We start from the raw sequence: 26,259 nt of genomic DNA, 5'->3' as shown, positions 1-26,259 counted from the left end.
GGTTGTCTATTATTAATAGCTCTATTACTAACAAATATTAGGGCATGACTTGTCAATTTCCAAATCAAGTATTGACTTTTGTAGAGCCTAAAGCATATGTACTAAACTGAAAACCCTATATTATTGCCCATCTCTTGGGATTTCGTTCTTAAATCTAGTTTAGAGTTATTGTTATAATCATTATGGTGATTTTATCTAGTGTCGTTTATTATTTGAATAGTTATATAGAAAGAAATGCAGATTTCTTCTCAATAGAAGAAAAAAATTTAAAGGTAATCAAACTGAACTTGTAAAATGAAGTTTTAACCTTTCATACATTATATAAGTAAGTCTTGACATTTTCTGCAAGTGTGTTTAGTGGAGAGCGAATCCGAGAGCTCTTTCCATATATTCAATCTGAATTGCCAACCCAGCCACAACGGTATGTCATATAATTAGTTTATAACAAGTGAAAGTCAAGTCATATCGAATCGTAAGTAGTTAGTGGTGCTTATTCTTCCTCCATCATGATCATAAAAGTCAAAAGTCAAAAGAGTTAATTCAGCAATTTTTTTGGTTTGATTTAATCACGGAAATTCCTCTTTAGCCAATGGGCTCACATAAACAAATCAAAAATAGTATTGGTGATGATGACGTGCATTTCTTAATTCTGGTCAGGGTCAAATATTATTTGAAAATTTCTAGATAACCATCAACAAGTTGATTTTATATATATAACGTTGTTGTCTAACACGTCGAATGATTCCACAATATAATCGTTGACTTAGTGCTCTACCATATTTTCTGAGCTGGATACTAACGTGGGAGCATAACTCCAATTATATAAGACTACCATATATAAGACTTACTTATATTAATTTATGAAAGGTTAAAACTTCATTGTTGCAATTAAAATTTATTTTTAAATGGATTGATGTATGAGTGGCCGATGCACAAAACTAGGCAAGTTGTTTCATAAGAAAAAACATTTGAAAAAAATTCTATATTGCACTTATAGAGATATCAGAAAGAGTACATCTATTTATAGTTAGACTAACCACAAGTCAGAATCATCACATCATCAAGCACCTCTCTCAATCGCCTTTGATCGGTTAACACAACCAATTAATGGTGGAAGGTGCAGTAGCTTTTCTTCTCAATAAGCTTTCAAATTTTACGGCAGAACAAAAGAACCTATTATGTGGGGTTCATGGAGATGCCAAGTTCATCAAAGATGGCTTGGAATTCTCATTAGCTTTCTTGAAAGATGCAGAAGCAATAATGGAGGAAGAAAACAATGGCGACATATTCAAAGTATGGGTCAAGAAAGTAAGAGATATCGCTTATGACATGGAAGATGTTCTTGATAATTTCAATTTATACCTCGCACATAATCATGGACATGGCTTATGTGCTTGTGTAAATAAATCTTATCACTTCATTTTCTCATTAAAAGCTCGTTATCAAATTGCCTCAACAATGCAAGACATAAAAAAGAGAGTAAGAGAGATTAATGAGACCCGTCAAGGTTTCAGCATGGCTGGTTATACAACATCATCAAGGCCATCAAATGCTAGAGCAGCGGCTAGCAGTTCCATACAACAAGATGCGCTTCCAGTTCCACTAGAAGATTTTAATCTCTTAGGCATCAAAGAACATAAAGGGAAGCTTATTGGATGGCTCGTTGCAAGCAAATCTGGTCGTGAAGTAGTTTCAGTTGTTGGAATGGAAGGTTTGGGAAAAACCACTTTGGCGAAACGAGTATTCGGTGATGCAAGAGTGAAAAAACATTTCAAATTTTGTGTATGGATCACTCTTACTCAACATTTTAGTACCAGACGTCTCCTTAAAGAAATTGTTCGACAACTCTTCCTCTTTTTGAGGAAGCCAAGTCCTTCTGGTGTTGATGGCATGACAGCTCAAGAGCTAAGGATATTAATAAATGAATTCCTTGAACAAAGAAGATACCTTATTGTGTTAGATGATGTTTGGAGCCATGATGCTTGGGATGCTTTTAAATTTGCATTTCCAAACAATAATCAAGGTAGCAGGATATTGCTTACAACACAGGACAATGCAATTGCTTACAATTGTTGCATGGAATCTCCAGATAAAGTCTACAATTTGAGTTCATTATCTCCTGAAGAATCTTGGAGTTTGTTTTGCAAGAAGACATTTGGAAACGATTCTTGTCCTCAAGATTTGGAGAATGTTTCACAACAAATTGTTGGTAGATGTGAAGGGTTGCCACTAGCAATTGTTGCGATTAGTGGGGTTCTAGCAAAGAGAGACAAAACTAGAGATGAATGGGATATGGTTTATCGAAGCCTTGGTGCTGAAATACTAGGCAATGACAGTTTGGCAAGTATGAGAAAAATACTTTCTCTCAGTTACAATTATTTGCCTTACTATCTCAAATCTTGTTTGCTCTACTTCAGCATTTTTCCTGAAGGATATCCAATTGAGCATATGAGATTAATTCGATTGTGGATAGCTGAAGGATTTGTAATAGAAACAGAAGGAAAGACATTAGAGGAAGTTGCAGAAGGCTACCTTGATGAGCTTATACGGAGAAGCTTAATCCGAGTTGTAGAGACGACGAGCGATGGAAGGATTAAAAGATGCCGTATCCAAGGGTTTTTGCGTGAGATTATCATTTCTAAAGCAAAAGATCAAGATTTCACAGCAATAGTTAAACAAGAAAGCATAATGTGGCCTGAAAAGGCTCGACGTCTTTCCATACACAACCCTATGGCAAGGATAGAATCAAGTCATTTTACTTCTCGGCTATGTTCATTGCTTTTGTTTTGGGGGCTTAGTTCTTTACCCGAAGAATCTCCTTTGCTTAATTTTTCTTGTACCCATTTAAGAATGCTTAATGTGTTAGATCTTGGAGGCACACCAATGGAGGAATTTCCAAACCAAGTTACTAATCTCTTACTTCTAAAATATCTAAGTTTGAGAAATACTAAGGTGAATTCCATCCCAAGCTCCATAGGCAGGTTACAAAACCTTGAAACCCTGGATCTGAAGAATTCTCGAGTCACAGAATTGCCTATTACAGTTTTGAAGCTCCAAAAGCTTCGGCACTTGCTCGTGTATCGCTTCGAAACCAAGTTTGATGATCAACTGCAAACAAACTATACAATTGGTTTCAAACTACCAACTAATTGTTACCTAAGAAGTCTAAAGTCACTACAAAAGCTTTGTTATTTAGAGGCAAATGATCAAGACAGTGATCTCATCAAAGAACTTGGAACATTGGATCAACTGAGAAGGTTAGGCATTGTAAACTTAAGGAAAGAAGATGGAAAGGATTTGTGTTCTTCCATTGAAAAGCTAACAAATCTTCGCGCATTATCTGTTGCTTCAGTGACTGAAAATGAAGTTATTGATTTGGATTCGTTATCTTCTCCTCCTCAATTTCTTCAAAGACTTTACTTAACAGGACGATTGGAGAGCCTACCAGAATGGATTACTTCACTAGATAGTCTGAAAAAGGTGGTACTAAAATGGAGTCGTTTGAACACCAATCCTCTTCTATCTCTACAACATTTGCCCAATCTTTTACATGTTGAGTTCATACAGGTTTATGATGGAGAAGCGTTGGTTTTTGAGGCTAATGGGTTTAAGAAGATGAAGTTCTTGAGTCTAAACAAATTAGATAGACTGAATGAGATAATTATTAGACAAGGAGCACTGCCCTGTCTTGAAAAGCTAATTGTGCAAAGCTGTCAAGTTTTGCGGACACTTCCATCAGGAATTGAGCATCTTATGAAGCTACAGGTACTCGAATTTGTGAACATGCCAATAGAACTAATAATGACTCTACATCCTGACAGAAATCTTGGAGATTATACAAAGGTTGCTCGTATACCAGAAGTCTATTTCTTTACATATTGGAATAATGGTAGTTGGGAAGTTTTCTCTTTGGAGAAATTCATACAGGATAGACACTTTTCTCGGCTTGCAAATTCTATTGCAAGAACTGAACCATACTTTCGCAAGTTGAAGATGACTTGGGTTGGGAGTGGTCATAGTTTTCCTATAGCACTTTGTGTGGTGGCCATAATAATAATGATGGTTTGGTGGCAAGAACTGTATAGCTTATTAGGCCTAATGTATTTTCTTTAACCCTTAATTTACTGAAGGTAAAATCTGTAGTTTACTATCTCATAATACTTATACAGTCCAATATAAGTAAAAGTAATGCATTAAGCAGCAAACAATCAAGGATCATTGACAATAAAGTACAGGCAATATTTCACATAATCAAGTTATCAGATAAAAATGCAAAGAAGAAATACTTATTGTGCACCAGCTTCTAAATTCCATGCAGATTAAAACTTAAGTTGAACTAGCAGACCTTCAAAGTAACTCACAGCAATAACAATAATTTTCTCAGTCTTGCACTGTTAACAAATATATACAATTACTTGTTCCTTGTTTCCAATACATATTTAAGGCATTTCAAATTCTGAAGTCCGACTCTTTTTCTTGTTTTGTTGGAGTTCACCATAAAAGTAAGAAATGAATCCCCAGAGAGACAAAACAAGAGAAATTCCCTTTTCAAAATGGAATTTCTCGTGATAGAACATCACACCTAAACTTTCTGTCACAGGAAGCAGAGTAGCAATTATAATACCAGAAAGCAATGAGGAACCGCAGAAAACGACACCAACTGCTCCCATGAAGAATAATTGCCAAAAGACTGCAGTAAACACATTCACCACATAATATTTTACTCTGCCAAGCTCAAACTCACTTGCCTCTCTTGGAATTGCCTGCATCGACATGCCAATAACAGGATCTATGATTATTATTGGACATTTTAATATGCTAAATTAAGCAAGCATTTGATGTGTATACATGTGCGCAGTGTGTGAGAGAAAGAAAGAGAGAGGATACCTCAAAATCCTTATGCAGAAGCATCCCAATAGCGCAGAATCCTGTAGCAAAGAAAGATATAACAATCTGCATCTCCATAACTAGAGTATAGGTGATCGTCTGCTTTGCTTTCTTATATGTCAGCTCGATCAACGGTAGCACAAACCCGTATAGCGCTGAAGCTCCAAGTGTCATAAAAAATCCCAACAAGTATTTTTCAGTGGTTTCATGATCAGGGCGGTCCGAACTAGCATGAATAACTAAAACAACAGCTCCAATTGACAGCAAAAAAATTGCATTAATAGTAAAAGGTGTGAACTTTTGCTTGACCAAAATATAAGCAAATCCAGCAGTAAAGCCCAATTGGGTGGCGATTATAAGGGCGGAAGTAGAGACAGGAAGTAGAGAGACGCCATATGCAGCAAGAAAATCATCCAAACCAGTAAGAAGACCTATAACAGCACAAGCTAGAAAGAGGCGAGGGCTTATATAGATAAGCTTCGTCCTTGACCCCTTGTTGCTTCGACGATACATGTATGAAACAATGAGGGGAAATAAGACCAATGGCCAACCAGCAGTTTGAAGAAAGCTTGATATCCAGACTGCCTTACCGCCTTCCAAGAAGTAGAGACGCTGTATTAGTGGGCCTCCACAATTGCCTATAGCCAACATTGCACCATTCACTATGAGCAGAAGTTTCTTCAGGGATTTACTCATCTTCTTCTCTTCACCAAATACTTGGTTATTACTAATGTCAGTCTCCATGGCCTAGAATCTGCTCACTTGCAGGAAACAAAATTGAGAGAACCGATCCTTCTTCTGATATTGATATTGCAAAAAATTCTACCTATTTAAACATATAAATCAAATGAGGAGCATTAATACATCAAAACACTTTGCAGGATATAAAATAGATAAAGAAACCTCTTTTATAAACAAGGAGAAATTGTTTGGTTAACTCAGTCTACCACGTCATGCATATAATTTTCAATAAAAGCACATCAAAGACTAAAACATAGTCCATTAAAATGCCAAAGGTTTTGGGCTTTGTATGTCCAACTTGTATGCTTAAACATCTGTTTTATTTCATTTCAATATAAATGGAAAAGGCCTTAATTCCCAGTGGAGGATTGATTTTTTAGCACAATAAATTCTTTCACATCAGAATTTTTCCATATAGGTATTGATTACCTTAAAAACAAGAGACGAATTTGGTCTTCCTTGTCAAAACCCAAAGCAACTAATTATTAAACAAATTCCTAAAAGCAGAATAGACTTCGAAACTTGAATGCCATTAGATAATAGACTCATCTCAAATCTTAATATAATAATAATAATAATAATAATAAATTTAAAATCTATAGAGCTCATGCAGCCATCTCAAATCTTAATGTAATCATCACATAAGATTATAACTGAATGCAATCCCTCTTTGGATTTCAGACAAATAAAACTTCATTTACACATCCAAATTTACTATTTATTGATTACTATTGCTAACAGATAGAGTGACAAGAGAGTTAAGAAATCTAAAATCTAAAACTAATAGTCAACTGTTATAAGAATAAACAATTTCTTGGTACACTAACCTCATACACTAATGGACAGACACTCCAACACTGGATAACAACCCCAAAAGCACAATAATTAATAAACAATAATGGCAAGCGATTGTACAATTAAATAATTGTAGAATTACCTCTCTAGGGATTATAATTCAATATGTAGAGAGCAAGATATCCTCAATTAGCAGCCACAACAACAAAATCAAAGAACAACCCAAGAGATAAGAACAACCTAAAAACTAAAAACCCATTTCCAAGAGAGAGAGGAAGGAATGAAGGAATGTTGCTTTGCTAGAAATTTTTCAAACCTTGAAATGATACATGACAATCCCACAAAATTATGTGGTGGCTATTAGGCTATAGAAAGGAATAGCATCAGTCATATCATAATTGAAAAATGTGGACAAAATACCAAATTCCTTCAAAGCAGAAAGCAGGTGACTTTTATCTAAAACAAGATATGGCGTAAAAAATAAGACCCAAAAGTCAGTTCCTTGAATATGTATGGAATATTGAAAATAGGAAGAAGCAGCTATAACCGAAGATCCTGAAGGTTGTCCTGAGACGCGTATTGTGTTTAGAGGAGGGCGACTCTTTGTGGCACTGTAACGTGGACAGTATAGCTTCAGTAGTGAGTAGTTATCATGGTTGGGCTATGGAATTCTTTTATTTTTCTTTCTTTGCTGTGTTCTTGTCAACGGTAGAGTTGAGTTAAGCCATGGGTCATAAAGCCCATGATGGCCTTGGTGAAGCTATGCTGTCCCTTCAATGTGATACTTAAGTAGGTATGACCGCGACCCCGATTTTAGTTTTAAAACCACTTATTTTTCGTGTTATAAAAAGGATGAAATTGAAATTGAATTACTTTTTAACGGTTTTTAAAATATTTTTGCAACCACTGATTTCATTTTTACTTTGATTTTAATTGAAATTAATTAATTTATTTTAAATTTTTTAAAATTATTTTTCAGACGTATTGCTTAAATAAATAATAATAATACTAAGTATTATCATTGAAAAATTGAAATTAGTTTAATCAAAAATTAAAAAATTATAATAAAATAAAAAAAAATAAATTGAAAGTTTCTTTAAAAGTGTATTTTTTATGGTTTTAAATTGAAACTACCGGTTTTAAATCAAAATTAATGGTTCTAATTTTCAAAACTGAAATCTAATCTTCACTGTACAATTTTAGCGATGCCCTGGAACCAAAAACTATTGATCAAGATTCGGTATCGATTTTGACCGATTCAATTTAATTTGATTCCATTTTGAAACCAAAACGTGATCTTACATGTAATTAAGTGGTTTTGATATTTGCCGTTTTTTTTTTTCCCAAAGAGTTGTAAAAATATTTGTTATAGAATTCAAATTACACCTATTACCATAATATTAATTTGGGAGGATAACGATGGGTCACTAGTTTAACTAGCAGTTAATAATTAAATCAGCGTGTTATAAAAATATTAATAAATATTAATTATAATTTAAAATTATAATTATCAAGGAACTGAACTATCTAATCAAATCAGTCTGTATCGACTGGTTCAACCATAATCCAACCGGTTCATTTTGATTCACTTTGTTGAATGGTTCAAAAGCATCCTGTTCCTCGATTTTCTGGGTCAAACTGCTGGTCCTGTTCGAGTTTATTAACTGTGCCTATTATAGGAACTTGGGAGCACAAACTAGTGAGCTACAAATACAACTCCGAATTCTTAAACCCATTAGACCGCAAATGATAGATTCATTTTTATTAAATGGCCGTAGTTGATATTGAACCCCGAACCCTCAGTCCCGTGTACCTCAGACTGGCTATCAACCAAGCAAGACAAAAACACATTTTTAAGGGGATATTTTAACACAGTAGAAATGAGTTATTGCATCCGTTAAATAAAATTAAATTAGCTGTTTTGGTAACTATTAGCTGTCTGAATAAAAACGCTAAAAGTTAACTTTTTATAAAATATTATTTTAATATTTAAGCTAGTTCATACACTATATTATCGAATATTATAAAAAAATAGCGTGTAACATTTTGACCATCAAAAGTTATTGAGGAACACATTCAACTTATATCCATACCACAAATAATGTTATGTGCATCGACAATTTGGTTGAAAAATCTTGCATCAGAATTGTCAAAAAGTAATCTTGAGATAATTTTGACAATTTAGTGCAACTTGACGAGGTAATTCTCTGCCGGTAGAAGAATTCTGCCCATTGAAACATGCAACATGATTGTGTTTTATTATATAGAACATTACATATAGGCAATATAACAAAGATGTCCATGTCAAAAAAAAAAAAAAAAAAAAAAAAACAAAGATGTCAATATTATAGGCAGATGCTTAACTAATGGATCACCAAATGCGATGCCTTTTGTCTTAACACCATGAGGTTTCAATGTTTTAGTGACTAGACATATAGAAATTGTAATTAAAACTGCTCAAATTCGTATTCGATCTAAGCAAGACCTTCCATCTAGCTTGTTGCTTTGTTGAAGTTCCAGATATTCCTTGTATTTGATGCCAATATATGCTGGTTCAGCATTTTCACGGTCTAATAACTCCGGTGCTGGACTAACGACAGACTCTAGTGATGGTCCATGTTGCATGGCTATGGATATCCTTGTAGTTTTGTTGTTCACAATTGCTCTATGTAGAACGCTCTTGTACTTTCCATTACTCAAAATCTATACCAAATAACAAGATGTTTAAACAAACAGCAACGAGCATAAGAAAATGAATCAATTTCATGTTTTTATGTTTCACTCGAAAGAAAAATGTTCATTTCACTTCCAGATATTCAATTCTGTGGAAGTCAATATATGTGAACGAAACTTTATCACTTAAAATTTAATCTTATACTACAAATTCATTTATGTTATGTCAAACAAGAGTAATAGTTCAACTCTAAGATAAGGGATAGGAAATTTAGAATGTAAGGCTCCAAATGTACCTGAAGATGATCACCAGTGTTAACCAGAAAGGAACTGGGGAAGGAATTTAAGTTGACCCACTTTCCTTTGTGTTGCACCTGAAGGCCACTAACTCCATTTTCAATAAGTAGGGTCAAGAGGCCATGATCTGAATGAGAAGGCAAGCCCATTGCAAGTTCCGGCTGTGCACAAGGTGGATAGAAGTTCGCTACATTGACCTGATGACCTTGCTCCAAATTCAATGCTTTGTCTATATAATCAGCCTCCAATCCTAGGCTCTCTGATATTCCTTTAAGTAATTCTCTAGCTACTTCCCTTGTTCTTTTGGAGTACTCAGATAAACTCTCACTACATCAATAAAGTTAAAGCAACAAGCCAATAACTAAAGAATTAGAATTGGCCCTCTATAAAGTAGAAGTAGTTATTCTAGTGCTCTAAAAGTTTAAATTTTACATTTTTTTTATAAGACTAGGGAAAGTAAAGCTGTTGAAACTTGGTAGAGTTGAGAAATAGCCACTTTAACTCGTAAACCACATTCCAAGTGGATATCAATCATTGATCAGAAAAGTTATACATGCATGTAAATAAACAAATAAGATTAGAAGGAGGCCATCACAATTTTACAATAAGGTATACATCATCCAACAACAAAAATATTAAAAAATTTATGGTTAGGTTTCATCTGCATTTTTAAAAAAAAAAAAAAATTCCTTAGTTAGGCTTTGATGAGGTTCCAACTCAATTCAAAGCCCATGAGACAATTTCATCGCCACTACTTCATCCACATGTTAGTCCTGAATGATGTTACAAAGAATTATTTATCTCCAGCTTAAATAAATTTCAAGTTCCTCCTGTTTGTAAAAAGCAATTCTAATATGTACTTCTCCTGTCTGGCAAGGCTATTAAGAAGAGAAGAAATTTTCAATATTTACCTAAACCCTGCAGGTTTGCTTGGGGAGTGAAAAACAGGATGCACAAAGACCTTAAGAAAATCTCTCCAAGAAAAGACCTTCTCCACGGCAGTATTAAAGCTGGTGCCACACCTTATAGGGTCCAACACATGCTTCCCTTCATACTCCTGCTTCTCCTCCTCTGGCAGATTGAAAAATCCATCACATGCATCTATTATTGATTCCATTACTCTCTCTGGAACTCCATGATTGACAACCTTGCATTAAAGTTCCAAATAGTTCATGCAAACGCGAGAAAAAAAATTAAACTAAAGAAAAATGAATGATTACTAAAAACAATTATACCATGAAGAAACCCCAGTCCTGACAGGCTTTGCCAAGTTCATGAATGATTTTGGATCGTTGATCGGGATTATTTGAAATAAGGAGAGAGTAATCAATGATGGGAATTGGCTCTTCTGCATCAGAAGTTACTTGTTCATGGGGATCGAGGGTGAAGGTGTAACTGGCTGGGATGGTGGTGAGGCCAGGTGACTCCGCTAGTACTTTGATGCTCGTTATCTTGGGTGGTTTAGCAGAAGATTCTTGTGAGGGAACCAGTGAAGCAGTTCCAGCCATGGAGAGAGAGAGAGAGAGAGAGAGAGAGAGAGAGAGAGCTGAGAGTGAGAGGTTTGGATTCTTAAGGAAAGAATGGTCCATTATATAGGAAAAAAAATGTTGGCGGTTTGGATAAAAAATTTATAATGTGATTATTTATACTACAGGAGTTGACCAGGGAACTGGAACTCGTAATGAAATTTCCTAGTTTGAAACTAACAACAAAAGGCAAATTACAGATGTGATGTTTATTTAAAAACTAATATATGTGCAGTCAAAGCTATATTTATAGTAAATGCAGCGAGAGCAAATTGGATAAAACTTGAGATTCCAAATGGAAAATTTTATAAGATATAGAATTCACTATCATTTGATCTGTACTAATGTATATTATAATGAGTTGAAGTTTCAACATATGCTTCAGCAGACCCAAAATCTAAAATCTATTTTTTCTTTACCATTTGATTAGAAAATCATGCAATATTTCAATTTGGAAAGATGCATTACCATGTGATATGAAAGGAAAATAATCTGCATATTCTGAATCAGAAATAAGATTATATGAAATAAAAGTAGGAAACTTCCAAAAAAAAACTAACAATAGTCAAATGCACAGCTGAATTGAGCTAAGTCATCCAATGTGCTTTAGCAGGAGTAAGATGCATTGGAAACTCATGAATTGACTTCTACACGTATGATGTTTCTACAAGTAAGCTTTGATTTATTAAATTTTTTTTATTTATTTTAAGTATGGTTCCTATACCTCTTCCCAAACTGCTAATTCTCTTCCTTGTAATTTCCACTTTAAATAAAATTGGTTTCTTTCCTGATCTTTGTCATATAGTAAAGGACTCCACGCTTTCCAGCAACTTAAAATGTACCCCTTTAGACCGTTTGCTCCAAATGTCATAACCAAAATATTTCACCAGAAAATACGAATGAAACCTCATTGCAATTTCATTCATTAAGCCATCGCTTTTTGCAACCACCAAATTGAACAAGTATGATGTTTGTAACCATCAAAATTTTTTCCAAATTTGCAGAACAAAATTTCATGTTCCAGTAGGCATTTTAACAAACATATCATACGCATCACTGAATGACCCCATTTCCATCTCGCAAAAAACCTACTTTGCCTTCAGTTCGTGACCAAATAAGCAGAGATTCTTGCCCAGTTACCACAACAACATAATGAACTAATCTTTCTTCCCATTACAACATGATCACACAGGCTTAATAATATAATAGATAATTGCGCGTAGGTTGGACAGTTGTTCAATGCCCGAAAAATTTGTTAGCTCTAGAAACATGATATGTGAAACACCAATAATTTCCGTCTCGACATCATCTTCAGAATCAGACGTCTTTTAGTTCTCTAAATCTACATCAGAGGGAAACTTTTAATCCCAGTTTTGGAGGTCAGCGAGGATTATATTTTGTTAAAAGCGTAATTATAGTAATGAAAGGCAAGTCGTTTCAGAGTAGTACCTGACCTCTCCTCCAGACGGCGTGTAAACTTGATGACAATCGCACAACTTATGTTAATAATGTTGTTGTTTTCTGCTAAATTACAAGTCGCATGGTAGTTAAGAGGACAGTGATTTAAACAAATGTAGAGATGTAATCAATAAACAATGTAGAGGCTTGAGCTTGATTGCGGCTCAGCTTATTTATTAAATGACCTCAGTAAACATGCAGAAACTGGACTCGTTAATCTTATTGAACGAGTTTTTATTGAAGAGCTCACTTGCAGTTTGACTTATTTATAGCCCGGTCATGCATGTGGGGAAGGATTTACTCTGCACCTTATTGTAGAATGTAAATATCTATAACACGTATGTAGATATGCTACCAACAGCATAATATAGGTGGAATTTAAACTCTCAATCCACCAACATGTCATAAAGTGAGTAATTTGTTGTACATAGAGGTCATCTGAAAGTATATTAATTATTTACACTGCTCAAATTCGAACTCGATCCAAGTTGCATTTCCCATCAAGATTGCTGCTTTGATGAAGTTCCAGGTATTCTTTATATTTGATGCCGAAGTAGTTCGGCGCATTGCTTTCACTGTCTAGCAATTCTGGTGCTGGACTTACCACTGAATCAAGTGATGGTCCTTGTACTGTTGCTATGGATATTCTTGTTGCTTTATTGTTCACAACTGCTCTGTGCAGAACACTCTTGTACTTTCCATTACTCACTATCTGCAAGAAGATTAAAAAAGAAAAGGATTCAACGTTTCAAGTTCTGGTTAAGATACAAGAAAAACGAATTAAAGGGTATTACAAGAATGGGTAATATACCTCGAGATGGTCTCCAACGTTAACAAGAATGGAGTTAGGGGTGCCATTAATGTTGACCCACTTCTCTGTGTTGTACTTGAAGGCCACTAATTCCATTATGTATTAGAAAGGTTAAGAGGCCTTGATCAGAATGAGAAGGCATGCCCATTGCAAGTTCTGGCTGTGGACAGGGCGGATAAAAACTCGCTGCGATTAGTTGTAGACCTTTTTCCAAGTTCAATGCCTTTTCTATATAATTAGCTTCTAATCCCAAGCTCTCTGATATTCCTTTTAGCAACTCTCTTGCTACTTCTCTCGCCTTTTTCGAGTACGCTAATGAAGTCTCTCTGCATTAGCAATGTCAAACACAAGAAACGACATGTTTTTGGCCTTTCAACTACTGGTTTATCCAAAATTCTAATTGACAAAGCGAATGAGATTCTTTTGTTGTTTCAAAAACATTCCAAGAATACAGACTATAGGTGAACTTCGCCATACAATTCAGAATTGTGTTATCTTTTTATTACAGCAGTAAAATTTCAGGTAAAGCTGTTTAATTACCTGAACCCAGCAGGTTTACTTGGAGAATGAAACACAGTATGTGAAAGAATCTTGAGAAAATCCTTCCAAAAGAAAACCTTCTCTACGGAAGCATTAAAGCTAGTGCCACATCTTATTGGGTCCAAAACATGTTTCCCTCTGTACTCTTCTTTCTCCTCCTCAGGAAGATCAAAGAATCCTCTACACTTATCTATCATTGATCTCATTAAGCTCTCTGGCACTCCATGATTGATCACCTGAATATCATATTGATCAAAGTTTTATATAAATGTGAATGACATAAAGAATTAATTGTAACAAGTTGCATATGATCATACCATGAAGAATCCCCATTCCTGGCAGGCTTTACCAAGGTGATCATTGATTTTGGAACGTTGATCAGGAGTACCTGAAGTAAGAAGAGAGTAATCTATAACAGGGAGTGACTCGTCTGTCTCTGAAACTACTTGATCATGGGGATTAGGAGTGAAGGTGTATGTGATGGGGATAGAGGTAAGACCAGGTAATTCAGCAATTGTTTTAATGCTTATAATTTTGGGTGTTTGAGTAGGAGATGCATGGAGTGAAGCTGGTTCATCCATGGAGAGAGAATTGGAAGTGAATGATTAATTTGGAGTTTAGAGATTTTATGGAAGACAGCCTTTGGACCTTAGCTATCTGTCTGGATAAGAAAGAGCTAGCTTTAGTTGTCTGGATATGATAAAAAAAATGATTTCAGTAGGTATGGTACTTTTGTTTTGTAACATTTTGGGTAATTGGTAGTCACTATCACATGAATAAAATAGAATATTATTATATAAGAAAAAAGTAAATTACAACATTTGATTGAGACAGGTATAAAATGGAAGTATGGAACAAATTCTTTTTTTTTTCCAATTCCCATAATTGAAAATAAAAAATAAATGGTAGTACGGTGCAAAATGTCACCAATAAATAAATAAACAAACAATCAAATAAATGCCATCTATTTTGAATTATAAAAAGAGTTTAGTTAAAATAAGAGTGTTCCCATTTTCATGTTTAAGCTCTCAAACTTTTACTTTTTATATTTGAGACTTCCATTTTTGTCTTATAAAGATGCGTATGTCTAATGGAAAAAAAAAAAAAAAAAAAAAAAAAAAAGAAAATATTGTCTCATTGGTAATTCTAATTTATTTCAGTTTTCTAAGAGATAGTTTGCGCTCATTTTAATTACTTCTGTATCGAAAAGCATGCATGGGACGCCAAAGGGTTTTTCATGATAATTAATCAGAAAATCTAGAGTCGATGATGGATCCAATTATATATAAACATATCGTCATAATAAAAGAAAGTTGCTCTCTTCTTTGAAGTTGTGAGTTGTTTTGTGGTGTTATGTTTGATTTATTTTTGGAGAGATTACCATTAGAATCATTGTTAAGTATATTTTTTTATTTAGTAGTCAACTTTCTGGGTTGCAGACGACAGATGGAAGACAGAACTCAGAATCCAGAGCCTTATAAGAAGGCAAAAGTAGTTGGCAAAGCATCTTACTGCACTTACATTACATGTTAATCTATGTATGTCATGTTAGTCTTCTTTTGTTTGTTTTAAGGGAAAATTTCAAGATCAAACAGAGAAGCACCACCTGCTCACTATGCATTGAAGATTGAGTCTTTCTATGAGTTGCCTGAAATTATGAAGAAGGCTAAATTTGACAAGCATGAATCTGGAGTTTTTGAACTTGGCGGTTACAAATGGTATTTATATATATACATATTTTATGTTAATCCTTTCTTTTTCTTTTTCTGGTTTATATATATATATATATATATATATATATATATATATGCCATTACTATTTAGCAAAAATAATTCTTCCAAATTATGTGCTTTGCTTCTGGTCCATTTGGGTAGTAAAGTTCTACATTTCAATTAGTACCTAATTAACTAATTAAACGTAACAGGAAATTAATGAAGTATCCGAATGGAGATACGACAAAAAATGGTTATGGTCACATCTCTCTCTACTTGGCAATGGTAGAAACGGAAGCAGCTCTTAAGGGGAATCAGGTTGATGTCACCCTCAAATTCTTTGTTTATGATCATATTCGAGATGAGTACTTGACTATTGAAGGTACATATTTTACTTTATATTATTCTTCTGAGCTCTTTTTCTAATTATTAGTGGTGGCGACGAGGCAAATATTCAACAGCTGAGCTATTTATAAAACAAAATGCCGTGTATGTGCAGAAGGGAAAGTAAAGAATTACCATTATTTGAAAACTGAGCATGGTTTTGACCAATTACTCCCTCTCACAACTTTCGAAGATCCGTCTAATGGTTATCTTGTTGACGATTGCTGTGTACTCGGAGTTGAGGTTCATGTTCTTAAATTTGCTGGGAGTAAAGGCGAGAAAATTAAGATTATAGCAGAACCTTAAAATAGTACTTACACTTGGAAGATTGACAAGTTCTCAACATTAGAACCGAAAGGTCACATTCTCCAGTGTTTACTGTTGAGGGTATATATGGTACGTCGTTATAGTCGTTCCAACAATTGTATGAATTAATTAGCAATTGATTGTTGTTGATTATGGGATTTTGATGTGCATTTGTGTGTGTGTGTGTATATATCTACACACTGAAATGAACACAGGAAAATATTGCTCTATCCCAAGGGAGAGCTGAATGAGAAGGATAGAAGTCTGTCTCTATTTCTAGAACTAGATGCCTGCAGTTCTGGATTACCTCAACAAGTATATGTAGAATATAAGCTACTGGTAAAAGCTCAAGTCAATAAGAATCATCATGAACGTACAGGTGATATAATTAATTAGGGAAATTTTTATTTGTACAGTTCTTTCTTTGATAATCTCTATTTTGATAAAGATTTGATTTTTTTTTTTTTTTTTGGCAGTTTACAAGTTTTTTAAATACTTGGGAATTAATTGGGGTTTTCGAAGTTTCACGCCGTTGAGTTATCTCCATGATCCTTTGAAGGGATTTGCAGTGAATGATTCTTTGATTGTTGAAGCAAAAATTACCAGCATCTCTGTCACTGAAGCTCTCTCCTGAAACTATTAATAATAGATTAATTAAATAGGATTTATTGATAGGAAATTGGAACTTATCACCGTATTGAACTATCTTTTGGTTAATTTCAATTTACTGGCATTTTAAAATTATTATAGCTATTAATTAATATTTTGCATAATTAAAGTCTTTATTTTATGATCTATATATATATATTCATTTTGACTAATACTAATTGAATTGTAATATTTTCATTGCCATATTATTGATAATTGACAATAGAAATAGCATGATATGCCCACAGGCTTAATAATATAATAGATAATTGCGCGTAGGTTGGACAGTTGTTCAATGCCCGAAAAATTTGTTAGCTCTAGAAACATGATATGTGAAACACCAATAACTTCCATCTGGACATCATGTTAAGAACCAGATGTCTATGAGTGTTCTAAATCTACATCAGAGGGAAACCTTTAATCCCAGTTTTGGAGGTCAGTGAGGATCATATTTTGTTAAAAGCGTAATTATAGTAATGAAAGGCAAGTCGTTTCAGAGTAGTACCTGGCCTCTCCTCCAAATGACGGCGTTTGATGACAATCGCATAACTTATGTTAATAATGTTATTGTTTTCTGCTAAATTACAAGTCGCATGGTAGTTAAGAGGACAGTGATTTAAACAAATGTAGAGATGTAATCTTTAAAAAAAATGTAGAGATGGAAAAGTGCATGTCCACCTAAATCATAAGTAAAATTATTTAAAATTTTGGTACTCTTTACAATTTATAGTTTAAAAAAAAAAAAATTGCCCCTCCAGAGGCCTGAGCTTGATTGCGGCTCAGCTTATTTATTAAATGACCTCAATAAACATGCAGAAACTGGACTCGTTAATCTTATTGAACGAGTTTTTATTGAAGAGCTCACTTGCAGTTTGACTTATTTATAGCCCGGTCATGCATGTGGGGAAGGATTTACTCTGCACCTTATTGTAGAATGTAAATAGCTATAAAACGTATGTAGATATGCTACCAACAGCATAATATAGGTGGAATTTAAACTCTCAATCCACCAACATGTTATAAATTGAGTAATTTGTTGCACATAGAGATCATCTGAAAGTATATTAATTATTTACACTGCTCGAATTCGAACTCGATCCAAGTTGCATTTCCCATCAAGATTGCTGCTTTGCTGAAGTTCCAGGTATTCTTTATATTTGATGCCAAAATAGTTCGGCGCATTCCTTTCACTGTCTAGCAATTCTGGTGCTGGACTAACCACTGAATCAAGTGATGGTCCTTGTACTGTTGCTATGGATATTCTTGTTACTTTGTTGTTCACAACTGCTCTGTGCAGAACACTCTTGTACTTTCCATTACTCACTATCTGCAAGAAGATTAAAAAAGAAAAAGGATTTAACGTTTCAAGTTCTGGTTAAGATAGAAGAAAAACGAATTAAAGGGTATTACAAGAATGGGTAATATACCTCGAGATGGTCTCCAACGTTAACAAGAATGGAATTAGGGGTGCCATTAATGTTGACCCACTTCCCTTTGTGTTGTACTTGAAGGCCACTAATTCCATTATGTATTAGAAAGGTTAAGAGGCCATGATCAGAATGAGGAGGCATGCCCATTGCAAGTTCTGGCTGTGGACAGGGTGGATAAAAATTTGCTGCCATTACTTGTAGACCTGTTTCCAAGTTCAATGCCTTTTCTATATAATTAGCTTCCAATCCCAAGTTCTCTGATATTCCTTTTAGCAACTCTCTTGCTACTTCTCTTGCCTTTTTTGAGTACTCTAATGAAGTCTCTCTGCATTAGCAATGTCAAACACAAGAAATAACATGTTTTTGGCCTTTCAACTACTGGTTTATCCAAAATTCTAATTGACAAAGAGAATGAGATTCTTTTGTTGTTACAAAAACGTTCCAAGAATTCACAGACTATAGGTGAAATTTTGCGATACAATTCAGAATTGTGTTATCTTTTTACTACAGCAGTAAAATTTCAGGTAAAGCTGTTTAATTACCTGAACCCAGCAGGTTTACTTGGAGAGTGAAACACAGGATGTGAAAGAATCTTGAGAAAATCCTTCCAAAAGAAAACCTTCTCTGTGGAAGCATTAAAGCTAGTGCCACATCTTATTGGGTCCAAAACATGTTTCCCTCTGTACTCTTCTTTCTCCTCCTCAGGAAGATCAAAGAATCCTCTACACGTATCTATCAGTGATCCCATTAAGCTCTCTGGCACTCCATGATTGATCACCTGAATATCATATTGATCAAAGTTTTATATAAATGTGAATGACATAAAGAATTAATTGTAACAAGTTGCAAATGATCATACCATGAAGAATCCCCAGTCCTGGCAGGCTTTACCAAGGTGATCAATGATTTTGGACCGTTGATCAGGAGTGCCTGAAGTAAGAAGAGAGTAATCTATAACAGGGAGTGACTCGTCTGTCTCTGAAACTACTTGATCATGGGGATTAGGAGTGAAGGTGTATGTGATGGGGATAGAGGTAAGACCAGGTGATTCAGCAATTGTTTTAATGCTTATAATTTTGGGTATTTGAGTAGGAGATGCATGGAGTGAAGCTGGTTCATCCATGGAGAGAGAATTGGAAGTGAATGATTAATTTGGAGTTTAGAGATTTTATGGAAGACAGCCTTAGGACCTTAGCTATCTGTCTGGATAAGGAAGAGCTAGCTGTCTGGATACGCAAAAAAAAAAAAAAAAAAAAAAAAAAAAAAAAAAAAAAAAAAAAAAAAAAAAAAAAAAAAAAACGAAGATTTCAGTAGGTATGGTACTTTTGTTTTGTGACATTTTGGCTAATTGGTAGTCACTATCACATGAATAAAATAGAATATTATTATATAAGAAAAAAGTAAATTACAACATTTCATTGAGACAGGTATAAAATGGAATAGATATTTTTTTTCCAATTCCCATAATTGAAAACAAAAAATAAATGGTAGCATGGTGCAAAATGTCACCAATAAATAAACAAACAAATAAATAAATGTCATCTATTTTGAATTATAAAAGAGTTTAGTTATAATAAGAGTGTTCCCATTTTCATGTTTAAGCTCTCAAACTTTTATTTTTTATATTTGAGATTTCCATTTTCTTCTTATAAAGATGTGTAGTATATGTTGCCAATGTAAGAATAAAATTAACAGATACCTAGACTGTTCTCTTGATGAACAGTCATAATTCGCTTATATCTATCCAAATGATTGCAAATATTAATTACATCAAAGTACATTAAAGGTATAATATTGGAAGGCATTAATAATGAAGTTTCTGGGTTGCAGACGACAGATGGAAGACAGAACTCAGAATCCAGAGCCTTCTAAGAAGGCAATAGTAGTTGGTAAAGCATCTTACTGCACTTACATTACATGTTAACCTTTGATTCTTTGATTGTAGTGAATGATTCTTTGATTGTTGAAGCAAAAATTACCAGCATCTCTGTTACTGAAGCTCTCTCCTGAAACTATTAATAATAGATTAATTAAATAGGATTTATTGATAGGAAATTGGAATTTATCACCGTATTGAACTATCTTTTGGTTAATTTCAATTTACTGGCATTTTTAAATTATTATAGGTATTAATTAATATTTTGCATAATTAAAGTCTTTATTTTATGATCTATATATATTCATTTTTACTAATACGAATTGAATTGTAATGTTTTCATTGCCATATTATTGACAATAGAAATATCAGATTAGAATCTTTTTTATTAAATACTAATCAAAATGTGTTCTAATTAAGCTGATGAACATTTATCTGAATGTTAGCTTAATAGTTTTTATTTCACTTAGCCTGTTAATGGATTTCTTTTTACCTACAAACTGAGGCTTTTTGTAATTGTACCCTACCTTTTTTTTTTTTTTTATGTTAAAATACCCTAATTTGATAACTAGTTGCACTTGTATCCTATGGTCAAAATTAGATCATATATAATAACATTTTAAAATAAAATAATTTGTTTTTCCAATTGACAATTACCAACAATTCCAATTGAGATTCTATTCAATTTGGTCATCTCCAGGCACAATGCATATAAGCATAAATTTAAAGTTTCATGGCCACAATTTCTTGCTCTCCATAAAAAATATATATCAGAGCTAAAACGGTGAAATGCTGAAATCAAACCCACTTTCGTACTTGTCAAAATAGCAATCTTTTTCTCTAATATATACATATAACTTCTTCCTTTCTATCCTTGCTACAACGGTTAGAAATAATTTGTGAATCTCTCAAATCAGAGCTTAGAATACTTGGTTTACGCGTCCATCCTTCTAATATTCCTCCTCCATTATTCTTATAAAAGTAGGAAATTTTTTCATAAGTTTTACTAAGTTGCCAAGAAGCATTCCAAAAGGAGAGCTTTCCTCTTTGAAATTTTGTATTCCACATGGCAAAAGAAGGTAAAACTCAGAATCCCGTAGTTGGTAGAGGATCTTGCTATAATAGCATCACTCTTGCAATGTTTAAGGACAAGTACATTACATGTTAATTTACGTATTATATATATAAGTTTAATTTGTTTTGTCTGTTTAAGGGAAAATTTCAAGATCATATACAGAAGCGTCACCTGCTCACTATACATTGAAGATTGAGTCATTCTCCCAATTGTCTGAAGCTCTGAAAAAGACTGGAGTTGATAAGTATGAGTCTGGAGTTTTTGACGTTGGCGGTTACAAATGGTATATATATATATATATATGTTAATGTTAATCCTTTCTTTCTCTTTTTAACGTATATGTCAAGTACTATTTAACAAAAATAATTCTTCGGAATTATGAGTTTTTGCCTCATTACCCCGCGGACACAAGGAAGGGCTGGCAGGAGCCTCCGTCCTCATTCAATTTTCAAAATTTTATTTTCAGTATATTTGATATGAGGGTTTTTTATTTTTTGAAAAGGTAAGCTAGTTCAGCTCATATTATTGGAATCAAAAGATAGGACCCTCATGCAGAAAAGGAAGAGGGCGTACCCCATTCGAAATCAAGCACAAAAACAGATGCTTGAGCAATCGTATGAGCAGTCTGAATCCCAAAAATATTATAACAAATTTAAGACTATATTTTCATCCCCTTTATCTAAATCCTCCATCCGTCAGGTCATCTACATGTCCTATGAAGCTGAAAGTTGAATTTTCTATCAGAACCTAATGAACCGATTAAATGTGACAGGAAATTATTGATGTATCCATATGGAAATACGAAAAAAAATGGTGATGGTCACATCTCTCTCTACTTGGCAATGGTTGAAACAGATGCAGTTCTTAAGGGGACTCAGGTTGATGTCACCCTTAAATTGTCTGTTTATGATCACATTCGAGAACAGTACCTGAGTATTGAAGGTATATATGTTAATTTATATTTTATATATAGTTCGTTTTCTATCCTTTAGCGATGGCCACTAGGCAGATATTCAACCTCTGAGCTCTTTATCTAATGAATATGCCATGCATATCTATGCAGATGGTAAAGTAAAGCGTTACCATTCCTTAAAAACTGAACATGGTTTTGACCAATTACTCCCTCTCGCAACTTTCAATGACTCGTCTAATGGATATCTTGTTGATGATTGCTGTGTCTTTGGGGTTGCGGTTCATGTTCTTAAATTTGCTGCGAGTAAAAGGGAGAAATTTAAGATTATAGAAGAACCTGAAAACGGTACTTACACTTGGTACATTTACAACTTCTCAAAATTAGAACCTAAAGAAAATATCTCCAGAGTGTTTACTGTAGCAGGGTATAACTGGTATGTGCTTAGTCCTTCAAAATTTTCTATCTGCAACGATAATTAGCAACTGTTTGTTGATTATGGGATTTTAAGATACATACACATTGAAATGAACTCAGGAATCTATCTCTCTATCCGAAAGGAGTGTTAACTGAATGGGGCAGAAGTCTGTCGCTATATCTAAAACTAGATCCCGGCAGTATTGGATCACCTCAAAAGCAAGTATATGTAGAATGTAAGCTATTGGCAAGAGATCGGTGGTATGGGAAACATCATGAACGTACAGGTGATAATTAATTAAGCGAAATTTTAAATTTGAGTAACTCTTTCTTTGATAATTCTCTATGTTGATAAAGATTTCATTTTTTCTTTTTTTGCAGTTCAGAAATGGTTCAGTGAGTCGAAAAGTTTATGGGGTTTTGCAAGTTTCATGCTGTTGAGTGATCTCAATAATCGTTCAACAGGATTTCTAGTGAATGATACTTTGGTTGTTGAAGCAAAAATTACCAAAGTCTCTGTTGCTGAAGCTCAGATCTCCTGAAACTACAAATAATAGATTAATTAAATATGATTTATATAAAGGTTGTTGGAATTTATCAGTGTACTGAACTATATGTATTTCAATTATTTTAATGTTACTGGCATTTTTAAATGTATTTTGGATATTATTATTTTATTTTTGTTTCTCACATATATCTTAATTAGTTTAAGGTTTATTTCTCTAGCCTGTCAAAGGATTTTTTGCACATTTAAACTAGGCTTTTATTTGCAGTTGCACCCTACTTATTTTTTATTACGTTGAACACCCCAATTCGATAAGTAATTGCAATTAATTGCATTCTATGGTCAAAATAAATAATATAAATAATATTGTATTAAATTTTATTATTAAATATGAGAAAAATGCAAAAAAAAAAAAAAAAAAAAAAAAAAGGGTACTGATAGAAAATATGAAATTTAGTCAAAGTTGAAAAGACTCAGACATTTTTACTTAATTCAAGCGGTTTTCCGCATTTTTAATGTTATTTATGTTGTCAAATTATACCTTTATTCTAACTTTATTTTGCACTTAACCTCTTAAACTATGATTGGTAATTCATCAACTTGTTTGTTATAAGAAGTTTAGTTTTGATTCCCAAAATTAATGTTGCTATGAACCGTAATTTTAGGAATGTTAATTGGGGGGTAAGCATTCAATCAGTTTGGTTTAATCAAATCGAACCAAAGTTAACCAAATGGACTAAAATTACTAACTATTTTAAGATAGATTTAGATTTATTGTTTTGGATTTAATAAAAACCAGACCAAATGGATAAAATTTCAATTTTCTCTATTAAAACCAAAATAGAACCGATAATGTAAAATATTAAACCGAACTGAATCAAATCCATTTGGTTCGCTAGTTCGTTTTTCCCTTACTTATTTTTAAAAATGGCAATGTCTCAGACTCTCAGTTTAGCAATATCTGAGTAGTAAGTTGTAACTTGTAAAACAAAACAAAGAAAATCCAGAGTAAGAGAACCTAATTTAAAGGATGCACCTATCTCTTCGGGAACAAAATCCAACGCACAACACAATGGTATAAGAAGCACCGGAAGGGATCAATATGCATCAAATCAAGAATTTAAAGAACAATAAAGCCTTGAATTTCCATCTACCACATCAAGTTGTGGGAATTTTCAATAATCATATATAGATTAGAGACGCCTTATGCCGCGAATATTGAGAGCCCAGTCAGTGGCGATTATGAAGCGCTCTCGCTCTCTAAATCAGAGTTATTCATTTAAAAATGAAGAATCACCTGGTAAAAGATCTTACTTGCTGCTGCTGCTGCTTTAAAATTTTCTTGTAAGAAATTTAAAAAAAAAAAAAAAAAAAAAAAAAGATGGAGTTTTTAGCTTCATGCATTACGGCAGATGAAATCATTCCGACTTGAAATCTTGTGTTATAGTTTTTAAACAAACCCCTTTTCTCTCTCAAGTTTGTATATTTATATGTGGGTTTATGTATTACTGCAATTTTAGCTAGAAAAAAATTTAGACTTCAGTATTCTCTTTGTTCATTTGTTGACACAGGAATTAAAAGATCAAGAAGGAATGAACCACCTGCTCACTACACGTTAAAGATCGATTCTTTCTCAAAATTTTGTGAGATACTCAAGAGGACAGTACTTAACAAGTATGAATCTAATGAGTTCGAATCAGGGGGTTACAAATGTTAAGTAATTAATTTCCGTCAATGCTCAAACTGTATTTTTCAAGGCTCGAATCATTAATTTGGTCTTTCAGTAATCACCATCTTTTGCAATATATAGGAAACTAGTATTGTATCCTTGCGGTAATGCGAAAAAAGTGGGAAGTTCCTACATTTCTCTCTACATAGCGATTGCAGGGGCAAATGCAATTCCTGTTGGATCCCAGGTTGATGTGATTCTCAAATTATTTATTTATGATCAGATTCAAGACAAGTACTTGAGCATTCAAGGTTTCTTTCCCTCGAACTTATATTTTGATTAATAGTCATCAAATGCTCATTTAGAAGTTTCTTAGAAGATTCCATATATGCTCCTTTGACAAGAGCCACTCCCTTTTTCATCCGTGTTAATGCAGATGATAGAGCAAGACGTTTCCATTCTTTAAAAACTGAAAATGGTTTTGATCAGCTAATCTCACTCGAGATGTTCAGTGATCCTTCTAATGGGTATCTTGTTAATGATTGTTGTGCATTTGGAGCAGAAGTTCATGTTATCAAATAAGAAGGTAAAGGGGAGAAATTTTCTGTTATAAGAGAACCAGCAAATGGTACCTATACATGGAAGATTCAGTAGTTCTCAACATTACCAGAGAGACAACAGTTCTCACAGGAATTTACTGTTGCACAACATAAGTGGTTTGTACTTCACAGACCAGCCCAGGATTCTGGATTTCTTGTTGTAGTGCTTTAGCAGATGATTGTTTAATATTCAATAATGAATTGGTGTAATGATTTTCAGGATATTGGAGTTATATCCAAAAGGAGATTCAAGGGCAAAGGGTAAATTTCTGTCATTATTCCTACATTTGCTTACCGTTGACAATGCTCTTCCTCGACAAAGAGTGTACTCAGAATATAAGCTGATAGTAAAAGATCAGGTGCTGGAAACTCATTACGAACGTATAGGTGAACTGGCTTATATTCTGTTCTAGCACATATTAATTTCTCTCTATACATAGTTTAGTTTCAAAAAGAAAATTTCTAATATTTAAGTTTATCGTGCGAGGAAGTGCTTGGTTTATCAGCGGCAGCTCTGGCTGGGGATTCTTACAATTTATACCACTTAAATATATTTATGATGTATCAAAGAGATATCTAGTGAATGACACAGTGATTGTTGATGCAAAAATTTCCCTCCTCACTGCTATTGAAGCGCTCTCCTAAAGTATCACCCGACTAGATGTGAATAGAAAGGTTCTTTTATATATTTATGTGCTTCGAAACTATAGCTAGTGCTCTAGTACTGCTTTTGTCATATGTTATATATATATATATATATATATATATATATAATTTTGGGTATTTGAGTAGGAGATGCATGGAGTGAAGCTGGTTCATCCATGGAGAAAGAGTTGGAAGTGAAAAAAAAAAAAAAAAAAAAAAAAAAAAAAAAAAAAAAAAAAAAAAAAAAGATTTCAGTAGGTATTGTACTTTTGTTTTGTAACATTTTGGCTAATTGGTAGTCACTATCACATGAATAAAATAGAATATTATTAGATAAGAAAAAAGTAAATTACA

At 33.6% G+C, this 26,259-nt stretch overlaps 4 protein-coding genes, 1 non-coding gene and 2 pseudogenes across 6 annotated transcripts; 3 read left to right on the top strand and 4 right to left on the bottom strand.

Annotated features, from left to right (window-relative positions):
• The first annotated feature begins 1,107 nt into the window (after window positions 1-1,107).
• On the top strand, window positions 1,108-4,356 carry LOC105631730 (disease resistance protein RPM1). Its single transcript, XM_012213899.4, has one exon. The coding sequence runs from the start codon at window positions 1,108-1,110 to the stop codon at window positions 4,111-4,113; it is 3,006 nt and encodes a 1,001-aa protein (XP_012069289.1). The 3' UTR covers window positions 4,114-4,356.
• On the bottom strand, window positions 4,242-7,129 carry LOC105631613 (purine permease 3). Its single transcript, XM_012213785.4, has 3 exons — window positions 6,566-7,129; window positions 4,888-5,713; window positions 4,242-4,763 (listed from the first exon to the last, which is right to left on the bottom strand). The coding sequence occupies exons 2-3, from the start codon at window positions 5,629-5,631 to the stop codon at window positions 4,440-4,442; spliced, it is 1,068 nt and encodes a 355-aa protein (XP_012069175.1). The 5' UTR covers window positions 5,632-5,713; window positions 6,566-7,129; the 3' UTR covers window positions 4,242-4,439.
• Window positions 7,130-8,652: 1,523 nt separating this feature from the next.
• On the bottom strand, window positions 8,653-11,100 carry LOC105631612 (2-oxoglutarate-dependent dioxygenase 19). The gene is made up of 4 exons (XM_012213784.4): window positions 10,629-11,100; window positions 10,305-10,540; window positions 9,393-9,720; window positions 8,653-9,126 (listed from the first exon to the last, which is right to left on the bottom strand). Exons 1-4 carry the CDS (start codon window positions 10,980-10,982, stop codon window positions 8,881-8,883), a joined length of 1,164 nt encoding a protein of 387 aa, XP_012069174.4. The 5' UTR covers window positions 10,983-11,100; the 3' UTR covers window positions 8,653-8,880.
• A 1,640-nt stretch (window positions 11,101-12,740) lies between these two features.
• LOC105631611 (2-oxoglutarate-dependent dioxygenase 19-like) lies at window positions 12,741-14,403 on the bottom strand (annotated as a pseudogene). The gene is made up of 4 exons (XR_016321309.1): window positions 14,046-14,403; window positions 13,729-13,964; window positions 13,189-13,514; window positions 12,741-13,089 (listed from the first exon to the last, which is right to left on the bottom strand). The product of XR_016321309.1 is annotated as a 2-oxoglutarate-dependent dioxygenase 19-like (transcript).
• Window positions 14,404-15,174: 771 nt separating this feature from the next.
• On the top strand, window positions 15,175-23,144 carry LOC105631610 (uncharacterized). The gene is made up of 10 exons (XR_016321269.1): window positions 15,175-15,226; window positions 15,302-15,446; window positions 15,654-15,823; window positions 15,941-16,221; window positions 16,369-16,510; window positions 21,299-21,443; window positions 21,933-22,102; window positions 22,224-22,506; window positions 22,608-22,774; window positions 22,869-23,144. It is a non-coding gene; the product is annotated as an uncharacterized LOC105631610 (transcript).
• LOC105631609 (2-oxoglutarate-dependent dioxygenase 19) lies at window positions 17,758-19,404 on the bottom strand. The gene is made up of 4 exons (XM_012213781.4): window positions 19,069-19,404; window positions 18,752-18,987; window positions 18,207-18,534; window positions 17,758-18,106 (listed from the first exon to the last, which is right to left on the bottom strand). Exons 1-4 carry the CDS (start codon window positions 19,330-19,332, stop codon window positions 17,852-17,854), a joined length of 1,083 nt encoding a protein of 360 aa, XP_012069171.3. The 5' UTR covers window positions 19,333-19,404; the 3' UTR covers window positions 17,758-17,851.
• A 1,054-nt stretch (window positions 23,145-24,198) lies between the features above and the next one.
• LOC119370695 (protein RESTRICTED TEV MOVEMENT 3-like) lies at window positions 24,199-25,905 on the top strand (annotated as a pseudogene).
• Window positions 25,906-26,259: the final 354 nt, after the last annotated feature.

The sequence above is a fragment of the Jatropha curcas genome, chromosome 6 (assembly GCF_041381405.1).
Source record: "Jatropha curcas cultivar XTBG-Jc1 chromosome 6, XTBG_Jcur_1.0, whole genome shotgun sequence".
NCBI lineage: Eukaryota > Viridiplantae > Streptophyta > Magnoliopsida > Malpighiales > Euphorbiaceae > Jatropha > Jatropha curcas.
The sequence above is the reverse complement of the archived record's forward strand: the minus strand, read 5'-3'. Positions and strand labels throughout refer to the sequence as shown.

Excerpts from the sequence above, each read along its gene's own strand:
- LOC105631612 (XM_012213784.4), bottom strand. The coding sequence starts at position 10,982 with ATGGACCATTCTTTCCTTAAGAATCCAAACCTCTCACTCTCAGCTCTC. Across the intron at positions 9,721-10,304 it reads AGCAAACCTGCAGGGTTTAG|TGAGAGTTTATCTGAGTACT; the intron begins GTAAATATTGAA and ends TTATTGATGTAG. Across the intron at positions 9,127-9,392 it reads ACACTGGTGATCATCTTCAG|ATTTTGAGTAATGGAAAGTA; the intron begins GTACATTTGGAG and ends TATTTGGTATAG.
- LOC105631613 (XM_012213785.4), bottom strand. The coding sequence starts at position 5,631 with ATGGAGACTGACATTAGTAATAACCAAGTATTTGGTGAAGAGAAGAAG. Across the intron at positions 4,764-4,887 it reads TTCTGCATAAGGATTTTGAG|GCAATTCCAAGAGAGGCAAG; the intron begins GTATCCTCTCTC and ends ATGTCGATGCAG.
- LOC105631609 (XM_012213781.4), bottom strand. The coding sequence starts at position 19,332 with ATGGATGAACCAGCTTCACTCCATGCATCTCCTACTCAAATACCCAAA. Across the intron at positions 18,535-18,751 it reads AGTAAACCTGCTGGGTTCAG|AGAGACTTCATTAGAGTACT; the intron begins GTAATTAAACAG and ends TTGCTAATGCAG. Across the intron at positions 18,107-18,206 it reads ACGTTGGAGACCATCTCGAG|ATAGTGAGTAATGGAAAGTA; the intron begins GTATATTACCCA and ends ATCTTCTTGCAG.
- LOC105631730 (XM_012213899.4), top strand. The coding sequence starts at position 1,108 with ATGGTGGAAGGTGCAGTAGCTTTTCTTCTCAATAAGCTTTCAAATTTT.